This window comes from Cebus imitator, unplaced genomic scaffold (assembly GCF_001604975.1).
Source record: "Cebus imitator isolate Cc_AM_T3 unplaced genomic scaffold, Cebus_imitator-1.0 Scaffold222, whole genome shotgun sequence".
In the NCBI taxonomy this organism is placed as follows: domain Eukaryota; kingdom Metazoa; phylum Chordata; class Mammalia; order Primates; family Cebidae; genus Cebus; species Cebus imitator.
Genome location: NW_016107537.1, coordinates 3,570,646 through 3,587,900, shown reverse-complemented (window position 1 = coordinate 3,587,900; position 17,255 = coordinate 3,570,646). Strand labels below are relative to the sequence as shown.

Here is a 17,255-nt window from a genome sequence, read left to right as displayed (position 1 = left end):
CATTTACCACCTGCTTTGACATTGATTCCCAGATGTATGAGTTGCTCCTCTGATTTTAGATCACAGTTTTTCCTCATCACTCGGCTATCCATGTGCACAATGACACTCTTTTATTGTGGTAATAGACATATAAAGAATAATATCACATTTGAAATTGTAAGAGTATGTTTCATGAAGCCTGTATTTCTGTTCTCTTCAGTGTGTTTCTGTCATGTTCCTGTTCCAAGACACAAAGTATGAAACATCAAAGCCTACGCTAATACAGGCAGGGGGATAAAGCTTGTTGCTAACACTGCATGAATGTATGGTTCACTTTATCACATTTACGTACGATTGATTTTGTATCCCTTTCTCTTTGCAGTGTCTTCTGTGAAACAACCAGCCTTGAGGGTAATTACACTCTCATTTATGTTTTTAATTATTAACTCTACAGTCTATGAAATATACTTAACGTATTGATTATTTTGTTTGAAATCCCATCCAGGCTACAAGTGACAGGAAAAAGTCTGTTTCAGCTGTAGCCAGAGAAATAAAGGATGGAGACAAATCTGGGACAGGTAATTTTGCGATACACATTTAATGTCATGTTCACTCAAGATCGAAGAGAACTTCTATTTTTTGAGTCAATCAGCGGAAGGCTCAGTGAAGCTGCACATTCTGATTGAGCAGGCCTGGGATTCTGCATTAGTAATAATTTCTCGGTTGACGCTGTTGCTTCTGGTCCTTGGCGTTGATCTGAGTAGTAAGATTAGAGACTTCCCTACGTTGAAATTGGGAAGAAGAACCATTAAAGAGCAGTTGAAGACGCGCCAGACTCAGGGGACAGCGTAATTTTGCTTTAGTTCTACAGCGTGTTTTCATCAAGAGGGGAAAGACAAGGAGATGAAGTAATAGAAATTATAGGCACCAGACCATGTTGGCAAAACCAGAGGGAAGAAGTGATCGTAATAACCCATAAACACTGTAGAACAACAACTAAGGACACCACTGATGGAGTAATTACTTTCCTTAAGGAAGAGAGGTTGTGAGGCAGGCAGGAGGGAAAAGAAGAAGTTATTTATGCAGTTTTGGGGATTCTGCTGAGGAAACCTGAGTGAGCTCCCTTCAGATGCATTTAGAATATTTGCATAAAAGGAGATTTGACTGTGGCTGCTCCAGGAACTCCTGGAAGCAGAAAGAGTGCTGGAATTGAGATAAACCACACTGACTCATTGCTCCTCTTTGTTACTGTTAGGCCGGAGATACATTTTTGTTTGTTTGTTTTAGTTATAAAAATGAGATAAACTTGAATATGAATACATTGTCTTTGTTGTTCAAGGAGCTAACTCTTGGAAGCCTGTTTTCCTGTTCTCTTCAGTGTTTTTCTGTCATGTTCCTGTCCCAAGACACAAAGTAGAAAACGTTAAAGACTACACTAATACAGGCAGGAAAATACAGGTTGATGCTAACACTGCATGAATGTATGGATATCTTTATCAGATTTACATAGGATTTATTAGGCATCCCTTTTTCTTTTCAGTGTCTTCTCAGAAACAACGGGCCGCGAAGGTAATTACACTCTCATTTGTATTTTGAAGTATTAACTGTATAGTCTGTGAAAAATACTTCATGTGCTGATTATTTTGCTTCAAATCCCATTCAGGCTCCACGTGACAAGAAAGATCCTGTTTCGAATATAGGCACAGAAATAAAGGATGGATCAAAATCTGGGGCAGGTAATTTTGCAATACACATTTAATGTCGTGTTCACTCAAGAAAAAAGGGAACTTCCCAAATAAATCAGCAGGGGGCTCTTCGAAACTGTGCATTCTGATTCAGGAAGCCCGAGATTCTGCATGTGTAATTAAGTCATTTAGCACCAGTGATGCTGCTGGTCCTTGTCCGTGATCTGAGTAGTACGATTATAAACTTTTCTAGGTTGAAATTAAATAGAAGAACCTCTGAAGAGCAATTCAAGACATAGCAAGCTCAAGGGACGGCATAATTTTGCTTTAATTCTACAGCATGTTTTCTTCTGGAAGGAAAGGAAAAAGAGATGTAGTAATAGAGGTGATAGACATTAGGTTGTATTGCTGGAACCAGAGGGAAGAAGTGATTGTAATAAGCCATAAACACTGTAGAATGAGAGAACTAATGAGACCACTGATGTAATAATTATTTTCTCCAAGGAAGAGGGATTGTGAGGCAGCAAGCCTTTTCCCAAAGAAAAGGCTATGTATGTAATTTAGGGGTTTCTCCTGAGAAAACGTGAGTGAACTCACTTTGGATTTACATAGAATATTTGTGTAAAAGAAGATTTGATTTTGGCTGCTCCAGAAACTACTGGAAACAGGAAAGAGCGCTAGAATTGGGATAAACCGCGGTGACTCGTTACTCCCCTTTGTTGCTATTGGGCATCAGAGATAGACGTTTTGTTGATTTTAGTTATTAAAAATAAGGTAAACTTGAATATGAATACATTGGCTCCGTTGGTCAAGGAGCTAACTCTTGGATAAAATAGCTATTTAATGAAATTTCTGTAGAGGATAACATGATACCTCAAAGAAGACCATTTTAGAAACAAAAATTGTGTTGAATTCATTCACTGACTCCAAAAATGGTTATTTTCAATGAATATTGGAGTGATATCTGAATGTAAAAGGTTATTAATATCTAATGCTTGTAGTAGTTTTATTTAGTAGAAGTATGTCAAAACCGATAAAGACTGATACTGTTTATTGAGGGTTATGTGTCATATCGTGTTGCATGAGTGTGTGAAGAAACTTTCAGAAAGCTAAACTAGAGGATACCAGAAATGTTGAAAATTATTACACCACATGGGTGTGAGTAATAATGAATATTATCTACGAGTATTCACCAAACACATATCCAAGCTGATCTATTGAGGGCCTTTCCCCTGCAGAGACATGAAGTATACATTCAACTGAAGTGTCATTGTAATTGTGTATCATCTCAGTTGTTGGGCAAGTTAAAGAACATGATGAGTATTTGTAGTACAATGGTATAAATTCTTCTGGTGTCTTGCGTGAAAGACATGTGGGAATAGTACCACCTGCTTTGACATTGATTCCCAGGTGTCTGAGTTGCTCCTCTGATTTTAGATCACATTGGTCCTCATCACTTGGCGTATCCACATAGCTACTGACACTCAGTGTTTTAGAAATAGACATATGACAGGTGTGCGTCCGCTACCAGACCTGACTACTTTTTGTGTTTTTAGTAGAGAGGGGGTTTCACCGTGTTGGCCAGGCTTGTCTTCATCTTGTGACCACAAGTGTTCCACCCCCGTCGGCGTCCCAAAGAGCTGGGATTACCGGTGCGAGCTACCGCACCCAGCCTGCAGGATTACTTTTATAAAGATAGAATCTTGCTGTGTTGCCCAGGCTGGTCTCAGACTCCTGGGCTCCTCAAGTGATACTTCTGTCTCAGCCTTCTGACTAGCTGAACTTATAGGAACAATCCCCTGTGCTCTTTTATGTTTTCAATATTCTATAGTTTTCTATTGTTGATTTAAAATGCGTTTTACTTTTTCTTTAAGTGCATCCTGCTGTTGACGAGCATTTAAACAGGTATGATTTCACAGCTTTTATAAAATGATGTGTTAACTAAGTGGATAGAGAGAATAGAAACTAGTATATGTTTACTGTTGTAGTCTGTGCTATACACCAAATTACCTGCTTCGCATTTATCGTCTCATGTCATCTTCACACAGCTTTACAAAGTATTTGTGCTATTATTGCGTTCTTACCGATTAGGCACCTCTGGTCGAAAGAGTTTGAAATGTTGGCTCATGGTTCCATAGTTAACAGGTTGCCAATCCATGATTTGACAATCATCCTGCCTGGCTTTTCACATCACTTTGCACCTAATCATAGATAGAAAGAGATGTATGCAGCAGTGGGATGTAGGTACTGGTTTAAATCAGATCAGTTCAGAAAGTCACATTTTGTTATGTATTAACTCTCTTTAGAGTGTTCCATAGAAGCTCAGCTACTCCAAAAGTTTGTCCTAATATGTTTGGAATTTACAGTGGTAACAAGTACCTGTTTTTTGTTGTTGTTGTTGTTGTTGTTGTTCAACCATCAAAGTTTTGAAGGTAGGTATGAGTTATCTGTGGCTATAGGACCCAAGGTTTTTCATAAGCAAGACCAGGTCCGTCTAAAAGAGGAATCATTTTACTGTACATGGTGGATATATACATTTAGTCTATGTTATATGAACTATATTTAGCATATATTGAAAGCATATTTAGAATTCATTTCTCCTATGACTGACTACCCAGTTTGGTTTTCTCTTTGAGTACCCTGCCTAATTTGATGAAGCTTTTTCTTGTTTTCTGGATTTATTTTTTTCTTTCTATGGCAGTTAAATAATATTTTCTTTATTTCTTTTTACTTTCTCTTCTGCATTGCTTAGGGTTTATTACTTCTATTATTGTTTTCATGTATGGTAGCTAAATATTCCCCATTTTCCTGTAGACAAAATCAGAAGGGCACAGAATTTCAGAATTTTAAGAAATCCTGGAGACTAAACAAAATATCCTCTAGTTCTTGAATCTGTGTTTAACATCCTGATTAAGCGGTTGTTGAGTTGGAGAATCTGAAACTCAAAGAGATGTAATTATTCAGTTGGATATAGTAAATGGCAGAAATGAGATTTACGCTCAGGTTTCTTAATTCAAAACCCAATCCTCTTTTACATCATTTTGTCTTTGAGTGCTTTTATAACAGAAAGAAGGAGTGGCTCTAGTGAACACAGTGGAAGAGGATGAGAATGGAATGAATGTTGAACTCAGTCAAAGTGGATAAGAATGGAATTTGTCTGGCATAGCTGAATTTGTAGAGAAAGAAACACTTAAAACAATTGGAAACACAGGATGTTGGGAGTTACCAAGAAAATCATATTCAAATAGGGCATTCAAGGAGTTCGGAAAAGGCTGCTGCGTTTTTGTTTATTTAACTGGAGGAACTGCCAAACTTTAAAGTTTTTATTGAAAAATATAGGAATTTGAGCCACAGCAAGGAGTATCTGGAGTAGATATTAATGTTTGTATCCTCTTCTTTTATGCAAGTTCAGAGAGGGTTTATAACTTGAGATAGAGATTGCTTAAGTACATAGATCTGTGATCCAGGGTGGATGTCTTTTTTTTTTTTCCCTCTTTTCTCAATTCTCTCATGTGCCTATCAGTTAGGGCAAAGGTAGGATTGTTTAGGAAATCGGTAATGAAACTTCATTTGGGTAGTTTGTAAGGTCTCTATGCTTGGGATGGTTGACTGAGACTGACTTACTTTCCCGCAACAGAGGAATAGAGAATTCCTAATCTCAATTATTGTAGCTTATCTTTTTATGAATCTGGGCTTTCCTTGGCTTAGGAAATAGATTGGAAATTGCCATGGATCCCTGCAGAAGATCTATCCTGAAATGGGAGCCTATGGGACGGAAGATATTTAGATAGTATTGAATGAAATGGAGCTACAACTACTCATGAGTGAAACTATTCCTGCATTCTGCCTCTTGGGTATCTGAGTGTCTATGAATTTTTTTTTTTTTTGAGATAGAGTCTTGCTCTGTAGCCCAGGCTGGAGTACATGGAGCTACCTCGGCTACTGTAACCTCTGTCTCTCAGATCCTGGTTCAAGCAAGTCTCCTACCTCAGCCTCCCAAGTACCTGGGATTACAGGCACAAGCCACCATGTCCAGCTAATTTTTGTATTTTTTAGTAGAGATGGGGTTCCCCATGTGGGCCAGTCTGGTCTTGAACTCCTGACCTCATGATCTGCCCACCTGCACCTCCCAAATTGCTCGGATTACAGGCGTGTGTCACCATACCCAGCAAAAGGTTTTTAATATTGGTGGTTTTTGTGGACCTCAATAAGGCAGGATCTATAATATAACATTAATTGGATTTCAGAAAGTTTTAATGTTTTAATCTTCTTTGAAAGATATTCCCAATAACAACATAAATCTTTGTATTTTGATTTTTGTACACTCTGCTCTCAAACATGTCCAGTGTTTCAGAGGCTCCGTGTAATATTCTAGGGTAAACAGAATCAATGGGCACTCTTTAAGTAGCTTACATGCGGAAGATCCAAGACTCCCATTTTCCAGTGACACAGATTAGTTTTTGAATCAAAAATAGACAATGGAGAAGAGACAGTGCATTTTCTACCTTGTTTTAGGTTATCAGGTTTATTCCAGTTCAGTAGCAAAAGTTCTGAGAGATATCAATTGGATTTTCAGTTTAGCCTTTAGGGTAGATAATTTCTAAGGACAAAGGATTGTCTGGCTGTCCCATTGTATTTCCTGTCAGTATTTGTTATGGGCTTAAGGGTGAGTGTTCTTGGATATTTCATAGGTTGGGAGAGGTGGAGGCAGAAATAGGTAACTAAAATGTTTTCTAAAACTGAGACCATATCTAAATTATATCAAGAAATATTATTTAATATACAGGTAACTAGCCTTCCTCAGACTCTGTTTTACTATTTTTTGGGGGAAGGGACTTATAAGTATAGACTGAAAGTTTTTGTTTTGTTTTAAGAAATGAACCTGCTCGTTTTTGTTGTTTCTTTTTGCCGTATAGGTGTCTCCGGAGATCGGATGGTGGTGCCAAGTCTGTGCCAGAGGATGAGTCTAATACTGATTCTGTGGTAAAGTACTTACTTGTGAAATTAATATTCTTACTCGGAATCTCATTTTTTAAATATTATCTTCTAACATTTAGCACTTGTCTACCTATCATTGTTTTATGTTTGTATTAAAAATTTTATTAGAGATAACCATTTCAAGGAAATAGGAGGGGTTAATTTTTATTTTTTTTCCTTGGCAAAAAAGAAATAGTTGATAAATACTTTGAGAGTTGGGATCTGAATAAAATGGGCTGGAAAATATAATGACAGAAAAATGCTGTTAGGGAATGCTTTTTGCAATAGAGGAAATACAAATTTTGGTCTAGGCTTATTTGAGTAAGTGTCTTTACTTTAAGTTGTAAATCATGTTAGTATAACTAATAATACTTCTGTTTAAATGAATCTTTAATAGATCAGATGACTGATAGGAATTATGGAATCACCCTGTTACATGTTGCATATCGTTTCTTTTAATTTCTTGTACACTTATTTTGATATCATGCAGTTTTTTGCGGAGAGCTATTTATTTTTAACTTTGGTTCTATAATTAGACTAAAATAATATCAGAAATTATGGAAATATAACTAGACATGGTAACATGTGCCTGTAGTCCCGGCTATTCAAGAGATGAAGCTAGGAGAATTGCTTGAGTCCAGGAGTTTGAGACCAAGCTTGCCAATATAGGAAGACCCTATCTCTAATTTTAAAAAAAAATTGTGGGAGATTAGAAATTGAAGTTCTGTTCTGAAATCTGTATTACAAAGGGTTAAACTGTGTTTTCTAAGTTTTTTAAAATTAAGAATATACTTTAAATTCTTTATCTCTTTAAATGATGTGCATTTTGTTTAATAAAACACAACCTGTTTGGAGAGAGTATCCAAGATGGCTGAATAGGAACTGGAGTGCAGTTCCTCATGAGAACAATGCAGAGGGTGAGTGATCACTGCATTTCTAAATGAGTTTTCACTGCCCATATACCCGGAGATTCCCTGGCTGAAAGTAGCCACCAGCAGCTGTTTCAGCTGGTGCAGCAGGTCTCTGCAGAAAAATCTCACAATAATCTGGGCGGCCATTTCAACTGGGGCCTGGAATGATTGGGAGACAGAGCCACCCATTCAACTGAGAAAAAGGAGGCTAAAACAGGGTGCCAGGTGATCTGGCTTAGCGGTTCCCACCTCCACAAAGACCAGAATCTGAAACCTTCTGGACTGACAGTTTCTCAGCAAGCACAGTTCGACCCAGGATAGTCCAGCTCTGTCAGGGGAAGGGTGTCTGCCATTACTGAGGCAGTTCACCACTACCAAGGCAGTCTGCCATTAACAAGCCAGTCCACCGTTACTGAGGCAGACTGCCATTTCCAAGGCAGTTCTAAGTCTACCTCTGTAACCAAAACTGCAAGGAAGTTCACACAGCAGCTGGGCAGAGCCCACGATAGGTCAGCAACGCCTCTGTTGGCAGACTCTGACTATGCTACCTCCTTGCTGGGAAGGGCATCTTTGAAAATAGGCAGCAGGAACTTATAAATAAAGCCCCACCTTCCCGGGAAAGAGCACCTAGAGAAAAAAGGCAATTATGAGTTCCGTTGCAGCGGACTTAAACATACCTACCCAGCAGCAGCCCCATTAAGTGGAACAACAGAGCTCCCAGCACAGCACTTGAGCTCCTATAAGGGACAGACTGTCTCCTTAAGCAGCTCCCTGACCTCTGTATCAAAGAGACACCTCATAAAGGAAAGCTCAGGATGACATCTGGCAGGTATTCTTTTGGGACGAAGATAACAGAAGAATAAACTGGCAGCAACCCTTACTATTCTGCCATCACCACAGGGGATCCCTGGGCAAGCAGAGTCTGGAGTCAACCTCCAGCAGTCCTACAGCAGAAGGGTCTGACTGTTAAAAGGAAAACTAAAAGAAACAGAAATAACTTCAACATCAACAAAAAGGATATCTACTCAGAGACCCCACCTGAAGTTCACCAACGACAAAGACCACAGGTAGATCGCTCCACAAAGATGGGAAGAAACCAGTGCAAAAAGGATGAAAAAACCCAAAACCAGAATGCCTCTCCTCCTCCAAGTGATCACAACCCCTCACCAGCAAGGGAACAAAGTTGGATAATGAGTCTCATGAATTGACAGAAACAGACTTCAGAAGGTGGGTAATAAAAAACTTCTCTGAGCTAAAAGAACATGTTCTAACCCAATGTAAATAAACCAAGAACTTTGTAAAAAGCTTTGACAAAATGCTAATGAGGATAAACAGCTGAGAGAAGAACATAAACGACTTGCTGGAGCTGAAAAACACAACATGAGAGCTTTGCGAAGCCTACACAAATTTCAATAGCTGAATAGACCAAGGATATTAGAAAGAAAGGATATTAGAGATTGACGATCAACTCAATGAAATAAAATGAGAAGGCAAGATTAGAGAAAAAAGAGTAAAAAGAAATGAACAAAGCATGCAAGAAATATGACATTATGTGAAAAGACCTAACGTACGTTTGATAGGTATACCTGAATGTGATGGAGGAAAATGCTCTTCAGGATATTATCCAGGAGAAAATCCCCAACCTAACAAGGTAGGCCAAAATTCAAGTCCAGGAAATATAGAGAACACCACAACAATATTCCTTAAGAAGAGCAACCCCAAGGCACACAATCGTCAGATTCAGCAAGGTTGAAATGAACGAAAAAATGCTAAGGGCAGGCAGAGAGAAAGGTCAGGTTACCCACAAAGGGAAGCCCATCAGACTCACAGCAATTTCTCGGCAGAAACCCTCCAAGCCAGAAGAGAGTGGGGGCCAATATTCAACATCCTTGAAGAAAAGAACTTTCAACCTAGAATTTCATATCCAGTCAAACTAAGCTTCATAAGCAAAGAAGAAATAACATCCTTTATGAACAAGCACTTGCTGAGAGATTTTGTTACCACCAGGCCTGACTTATAAGAGCCCCTTGAAAGGAGCACTAAACATAGAAAGGAACAACCAGTACCAGCCACTTTAAAAACCTACCAAATGGTGAAGAGCATCGACACAATGAAGAAACTGCATCAACTAATGGGCAAAACAACCAGCTAGCATCAAAATCACAGGATCAGATTTACACATATCAATGTTAACCTTAAACGTAAACGGGCTAAATACTTGAATCAAAAGACACAGACTGGCAAATTGGATAAAAAGTCAAAACCCATCGGTGTGTTGTATCGAGGAAACCCATCTCACATGCAAGGACACACATAGCCTCAAAATAAAGGGATGGAGGAAGATTTACCAAGCAAATGGAGAGCAAAGAAAAGAGGAGTTGTAATCCTAGTCTGTGATAAAATAGACGTAAAATCAACAAAGATGAGAGGAGACAAAGAAGGACATTACATAATGGAAAAAGGATCAATGCAACAAGAAGAGCTAACAATCCAAAATATATACACAACCGATACAGGAGCTCCCAGATACATAAAACAAGTTCTTAACAGCCTACAAAGAGACTTAGATTCCCACACAATAATAGTGGGAGACTTTACACTCCACTGTCGATATTAGACCGATCAACGAGACAGAAAATTAACAAGGATATCCAGGACTTGAACTCAGAACTGCACCAAACAAACCTAATAGACATTTCTAGAACTCTCCACCCCAAATCCACAGAATATGCATTTTTCTCAGGACCATATCGCACCTACTCTACAATTGACCACATAATTGGAAGTAAATCCCTCCTCAGCAAATGCAAAAGAACAGAAATCATAACAAATAGTCTCTCAGACAACAGTGCAATCAAATTAGAACTCAGGATTAAGAAACTAAATCAGAATTGCACAACTTAATGTGAACTGAACGACTGACTCTTGAATATTGACTAGATAAACAATGAAATGAAGGCAGAAATCAAGATGTTCTTTGAAACCAACAAGAATGAAGACACAACATACCAGAATCTCTGGAACACAAAGTAGTGTCTAGAGGGAAATTTATAGCAAAAAATGCCCACATGAGAAGCAAGGAAAGATCTAAAATTGACACCCTAGCATAAAAATTGAAAGAGCTAGAGGAGGAAAAAAAAAAAAACCTTGAAAGCTAAGAGGAGACAAGAAATAACTAAGATCAGAATAGTACTGAAGTAGATAGAGACACCAAAAAACCCTTCAAAAAATCAATAAATCCAGGAGCTTGTTTTTTCAAAAGATCAGCAAAATAGACCACTAGCCAGATTAATGAAAAAGAAACGAAAGAAGAATCAAATAGATGCAATAAAAATCACTAAAGGGGATATCACCACCAATTCCACAGAAATACAAACTACCATCACAGATTACTACAAACAACTCTATGCACATAAACCAGTAAACCTGGAAGAAATGGATAAATCCCTGGACAATTGCATCCTCCCAAGCCTAAACCAGGAAGAAGTCAAAACCCTGAATGGACCAATAACAAGGGCTGAGGTTGAGGCAGCAATTAATAGCCTACCAACCAAAAAAAGCCCATGTCCAGATGGGTTCACAGCTGAATTCTACCAGACATACAAAGAGGAGCAGGTACCACTCCTTCTGAAACTATTCCAAGCAATCCAAAAAGAGGCAGTCCTTCCCATATCATTTCACGAGACCATCATCATCCTGTTACCAAAGCCCTGCAGATTCAACAACAGAAGAAAATGTCAGGCCAATATCTATGATGAACATTGCGGAAAAAATCTTCAATAAAATACTGACAAACCAATTGCAACAGCACATCAAAAAGCTTATCCATCACGATCAAGTAGGCTTCATCCTGGGGATGCAAGGCTGGTTCAACATTCACAAGTATGTAAACGTAATCCACCACATAAGCAGAACCAAAGACAAATACCATGTAATTATCTTAATAGATGCAGAGAAGGCTTTGAACAAAATTCAACAACGCTTTATACTAAAAACTCCCAATAAACTAGGTATAGATGGAACGCATCTCAAAACAATAAAAGCTATGTATGACAAACCCACAGCCAATATCAGACCAAATGGGCAAAAACTGGAAGCATTCCCTTTGAAATCTGGCACTAGACAAGGATGCCCTCTCTCACCACTCCTATTCAATATAGTATTGGAAGCTCTAGTCAGAGCAATCAGGCAAGAAAAAGAAATAAAGGGTATTCAATTAGGAAAGGAGGAAGTCAAATTGTCTCTATTTGCAGACGACATGATTGTATATTTAGCAGACCCCATCATCTCAGCCCAAAATCTCCTTAAGCTCATAAGCAACTTCAGCAAAGTCTCAGGATACAAAATCAATGTGCAGAAATCACAAGCATTCCTATACACAAATAACAGAACTAAAGAGAGCCAAATCAAGAATGAACTGCCATTCACAATTGCTACAAAGAAAATAAAATACCTAGGAATACAACTAACAAAGAATGTAAAGGACCTCTTTAAGGAGAACTACAAATCACTGCTCAAGGAAATAAGAGAGGACACAGATGGAAAAACATTCCATGCCCATGGTTACGAAGAATCAATATTGTGAAAATGGCCATACCGCCCAATGTAATTTATACATTCAGTGCTATCCCCATGGAGCTACCTATGACCCTCTTCACAGAAATGGAAAAAAACAGCCCAAACTTCATATGGAACCAAAAGAGAGCTCACATAGCCAAGACAATCCTAAGCAAAAAGAACAAAGCTGGAGGCATCATGCTACCTGGCTTCAAACTATGCTACAAGTCTGCAGTAATCAAAACAGCATAGTACTGGTACCGAAACAGAGATACAGACCAATGGAACAGAACAGAGGCCCCAGAGACAATGCCACACATTACAGCCATCTGATCTTTGACAAACCTGACAAAAACAAGCAGTAGGGAAAGGATTCCCTGTTTAATAAATGGTGTTGGGAAAACTGGTTTACCATGTGCCGAAAGTAGAAGCTGGACCCCTTCTTCACACCTTACACTAAATTTAACTCCAGATGGATTAAAGATTTAAACATAAGACCTCACACCATAAAAATCCGAGAAGAAAGCCTAGGCAAAACCATTCAGGACATAGGCATATGCAAGGACTTCATGACTAAAACACCAAAAGCATTGGCAACAAAAGCCAAAATATACAAATGGGATCTAATTAAACTCCAGAAATTCTGCACAGCAAAAGAAACAATCATTAGAGTGAACTGGCAACCAACAGAATGGAAAAATATTTTTGCTTTCTACCCATCTGATAAAGGGCTAATATCCAGAATCTAAGAACTAAAACAGATTTACAAGAAAAAAACAAATAAACCCATCCAAAAATGGGCAAAGGACATCAACAGACACTTTTCAAAAGAAGACATTTATGAGGCCAACAAACATATAAAAAATGCTCATCATCGCTGGTTATTAGAGAAATATAAATCAAAACCACATTGAGATACCATCTCACATCAGTTAGAATGGCGATCATTAAAAAATCTGGAGATAACAGATGCTGGAGAGGATGTAGAGAAATAGGAACGCTTTTACACTGTTGGTTGGAGTGTAAATTAGTTCATTATTGTGGAAATAGTTTGACAATTCCTCAAGGACTTAGAAATAGAAATTCCATTTGACCCAGCAATCTCATTACTGGGTATATATCCAAAGGATTATAAATCATTCTATTTCAAAGACACATGCACTCATATGTTCATTTTGGCACTGTTTACAATAGAAAAGACCTGGAACCAACCCAAATGCCCATCGATGATAGACTGGACAAGGAAAATGTGGCACATATACACTGTAGAATACTATGCAGCCATAAAACATGATGAGTTTGTGTCCTTTGTAGGAACATGGATGAATCTGGAAACCATCATTCTCAGAAAACTGACACAAGAACAGAAAATTAAACACTGCATGTTCTCACGCATGGGTGATGAACAATGAGAACTCATGGTCACAGGGAGTGGAGCATCATACACTGGGGTCTGTTGGCAGGGGTATTAGGGGAGGGACAGTGGGGGTAGGGAGGCTATGGATAGATAACATGGGGAGAAATGCCAAATACAGGTGACAGGAGGATGGAGGCAGCAAACCACATTGCCATGTATGTACCTATGCAACAATCCTGCATGTTCTGCACATGTACCCCAGAACCTAAAATGCAATTAAAGAAAAAAAAATGTGTGTGTGTGTGTGTGTGTGTGTGTGTGTGTGTATATATATATATATGTATAGATATGCCACTTTTCACCAGGTGGCCACTTGATTCAGCCTACAAAGGGTATGCAATAACCCTTACCTTCCATGAATTCCAAAGTTCCCTACATGAATAAAATCTAAATAAAAATTTCTCCATTTGTCTTGTTAAAAAAATTCTTTTTTCTCTAGGTGGAAAGTTGATGGAACTTTATTTTTTTCTTTCTCTCTCTGTAGTAAGAATGTTTCAGCTTTCAGGTGGATGATCATGCTTATCTCTTGGGGTGTCTTATTTTGTAGCAAACAAATTGAATTCTTTATTATATAAGCATTTACACAAAACAAATTGTAGAGTAAATGCTAACGAGTGTTATTGGGCTTATATTAAGAACTCAAGCATTTCTTTTAAGTTCACGCTTGATCGACTGGTCATGTCTCTCTTTTTGTTCGTTTCTCCGTCCTTCCTCTTTGTTTACAAATGGTTTGCCTCAGTCTTAACTTTTTCCTTGCAGAACACATGTCTATAGTGTCTGTTTTTTCATTTCACCTCTGTTTCTATTATCAGCATACTTATTACAGCTTTCTCTTTAGCAGCTCTGTGTGGCTTTTATTCGTCAATCATTGCTCTATAAGGTGGTTGGTTGTCTTGTTCTCTCTTCTTTGGAAGGAGCTGAAGTCATACAATAATTTTTTCTTAGCTTTTAACACAGAGAATGCAAGCAACCTGTACTGTTTCCATTGCCAACCCATTTAAATATGGTACTACTAAAAACCACAGGTTCACATTTTATTCCCAGAAAATGTAATTCACACAGATAGATATAATCTATAGCTATTTTGAAAAATAATGTGGTTAATTTACTTTTGTATTATTATTTTTATTCAGTGATACTCTAAATTACATACAAGTAAATTTTTGTCCTAGGTTGTTGTGGATAGGAAAAACTAATGGATTATTTGTGTAATAATCAACTAGGGTTAAAAGGAGTTACATTTTGAGACTATGTCACCAATCATAATCATCATGGCATTAGAATATGTAGCTAAGTAAATGGCAGACTCAAGGTTTGACTCTACATATGAGTGACTTCAAAATCTGTACATTTTGTGTTAGCTCATATAGTAATTGTGGCTGTTGTAATTATTTTAACTTGCTGCATGTTATTCTTAAATCGATTGTTTTTCTTCTAGATTATTGCAAAATCACGTGAAATAAAGAGGATGCCTCATGAAGATTCTTTAGAAAATTGTAAGCTATTTGAGCCTACCTATTTTATTATTTACTGATTCTTTTTTTTTTTTTTTTTTTTTTTTTTTTTTTTTTTTTTTTTTTTTTTTTTTTTTTTTTTAAACACTGAGTCTTACTCTGCTGCCCAGGCTGGAGGTCAGTGGCATTATCTTGTCTCACTGCAACTTCCACCAACTGGGTTCAAGTCATTCTCCTGCCTCAGCTTCCTGAGTAGCTGGGATTACAGGTGCACACCACCACAGCTGGCTAATTTTTGTATTTTTAGTAGAGATGGGATTTCACCATGTTGGCCAAGCTAGTCTCAAACTCCTAACCTCAGGTGGTCTGCCTGTCTCTGCCTTCCTTGTGCTGGGATTAAAGGTGTGAGCCACCACACCTGGTTCTTATTTCCTGATTCTTAATTAGAAGCATTTCATCTACTCTTCACTTTGTTTTCACTGTAGTACATGCTGCATATGGCATTGAAAAAACCGAAAATGGAACCTTGTTTGAAAACCAAAAGAATGATAAGGTAAATGAATATGTGTTTAAAAGCTATCATAGAATAATCAGAATCTTTTCCTGTTTACCACTCACCCTCATCTATAAATGATCTCTAGCTTCACAAGGTTAAATTGTTTTATTTAGAAAATATTTTTCTGATTCTTTATTCACATACCATCTCCCCATCTTTATAATGATTACAAGGATCCTAGAAAGGAATGGAAATTCTCAAGATAATAATGGAAAGCAAGTGCACAACAAGGGAAATATATGCACAGGACTGAGTTTCATAAAAGGTGGTGGGTGTAATGTATTCTCAATTTTGCCATTAGAAAAGGAAAGAAGTAGAAAGCAACCTGAAAGAATAGCTCAACAAATTCAAAGGTGAGGAAGGGAAAGATGTAAGAACACAGAGACTGAATAAGAGAGTCAAGGTGACAAAGATTCGTATAAGAACACCTTAGAAATCCTCAGTTTAAATGAGAGCAGAATGTCTCTATAATATAGAAATTATTTTAAATACAGATTAAGAAAAGAAAGCCAAGTAATAAAAACATGCTTAGATTCTTCTGAGTGACTTATGGGTAATTTTAATGAAGGATTGAAAGAAAATTCATGGGTGACTGTAGTTAACATTATTCTGTTATACATTAAAAAACAGCTAGGAGAGAATAATTTGAACATTTCTAGTTTAAGTAAAAGATACATTTTTAAGGCAATGCATATCTCTGTTATCCTCATTAGATTATATAGAAGGATCAAATCATCACATGTACACTGAAGATATATACATCTATTTATTAATTTTAAAAGTCTAAATGGAAAGAACATTTAATCCTCACTTTATTAAATTTTAGTAAAGTGATATCTTAATTTTATGTAGTACATGCTGTGTTCATAGATAAGGCAAAGTAAGATCTGGTTTAGGCTTATCAGATTTTGAATGAATCATTAATTTTTGACTCTGGTTATTTGGTATATTCATAAGTTGCTTAACTAATTTATTTTACTTAATCTTGGCAGCTGTTTTAGCCTTTTTTGATAATAGAGAATAAATAAATAAGCATTTATCTTTCATTAATAAAAATTAAAATTTCTGGTTATTTTTAAAGGAGGTTCTTAATTTATATTCATTGCATGAGAAAATATATAGTTTGACTTGCAGCCCTCTTAAAGAAATGAATTATTACTTATTTCTGGAGATAGTCCAGAAATATCTGTATATGACTTACCTTGTGTTGCTAACATCTGTGTTTAAGAACACACATGAGAACTTTTAAAACTATCTGTCACAGTTGGGACATTTTCTATTATTCTCTGGAAGCTTTATTAACTTTAGTATTTATAGCTGTTAAACCTTGCACATAAAGTTATTCTACTCTAAAACTCAGGAATCCTTTTGACTTTATTTATTTATTTTTATTTTTATTTTTTTGAGATAAGAATCTCACTGTGTCACCCAGGCTGGAGTGCAGTGGTGTGATCTTGGCTCACTGCAACTTCCACCTCCCAAGTTCAAGCAATTCTCCTGCCTCAGCCTCCCAAGTAGTAGCTGGGACTACAGGCGTGTGCCACCACGCCCCGCTAATTTTTGTATTTTTAGTAGAGACAGGGTTTCACTATGTTGGCCAGGCTGATCTTGAACTACTGACCTCGTGATCCATCCGCCTCAGTACACTAAAGTGCTGATCTTGAACTCCTGACCTCAGGATACATCCACCTTGGCCTCCAAAAGTGCTGGGATTACAAG

At 37.5% G+C, this 17,255-nt stretch overlaps 1 protein-coding gene across 1 annotated transcript in view; it reads left to right on the top strand.

Moving 5' to 3' along the window:
* The window catches only part of LOC108281196 (ankyrin repeat domain-containing protein 36B-like), a 97,526-nt gene that overhangs the window by 30,140 nt on the left and 50,131 nt on the right, over positions 1 to 17,255 (top strand). Inside the window, exons 11-12 of the mRNA XM_037727202.1 lie at positions 14,965 to 15,022; positions 15,466 to 15,533. Coding sequence (XP_037583130.1) covers positions 14,965 to 15,022; positions 15,466 to 15,533 — 126 coding nt within the window. The remainder of the gene's footprint in view (positions 1 to 14,964; positions 15,023 to 15,465; positions 15,534 to 17,255) is intronic.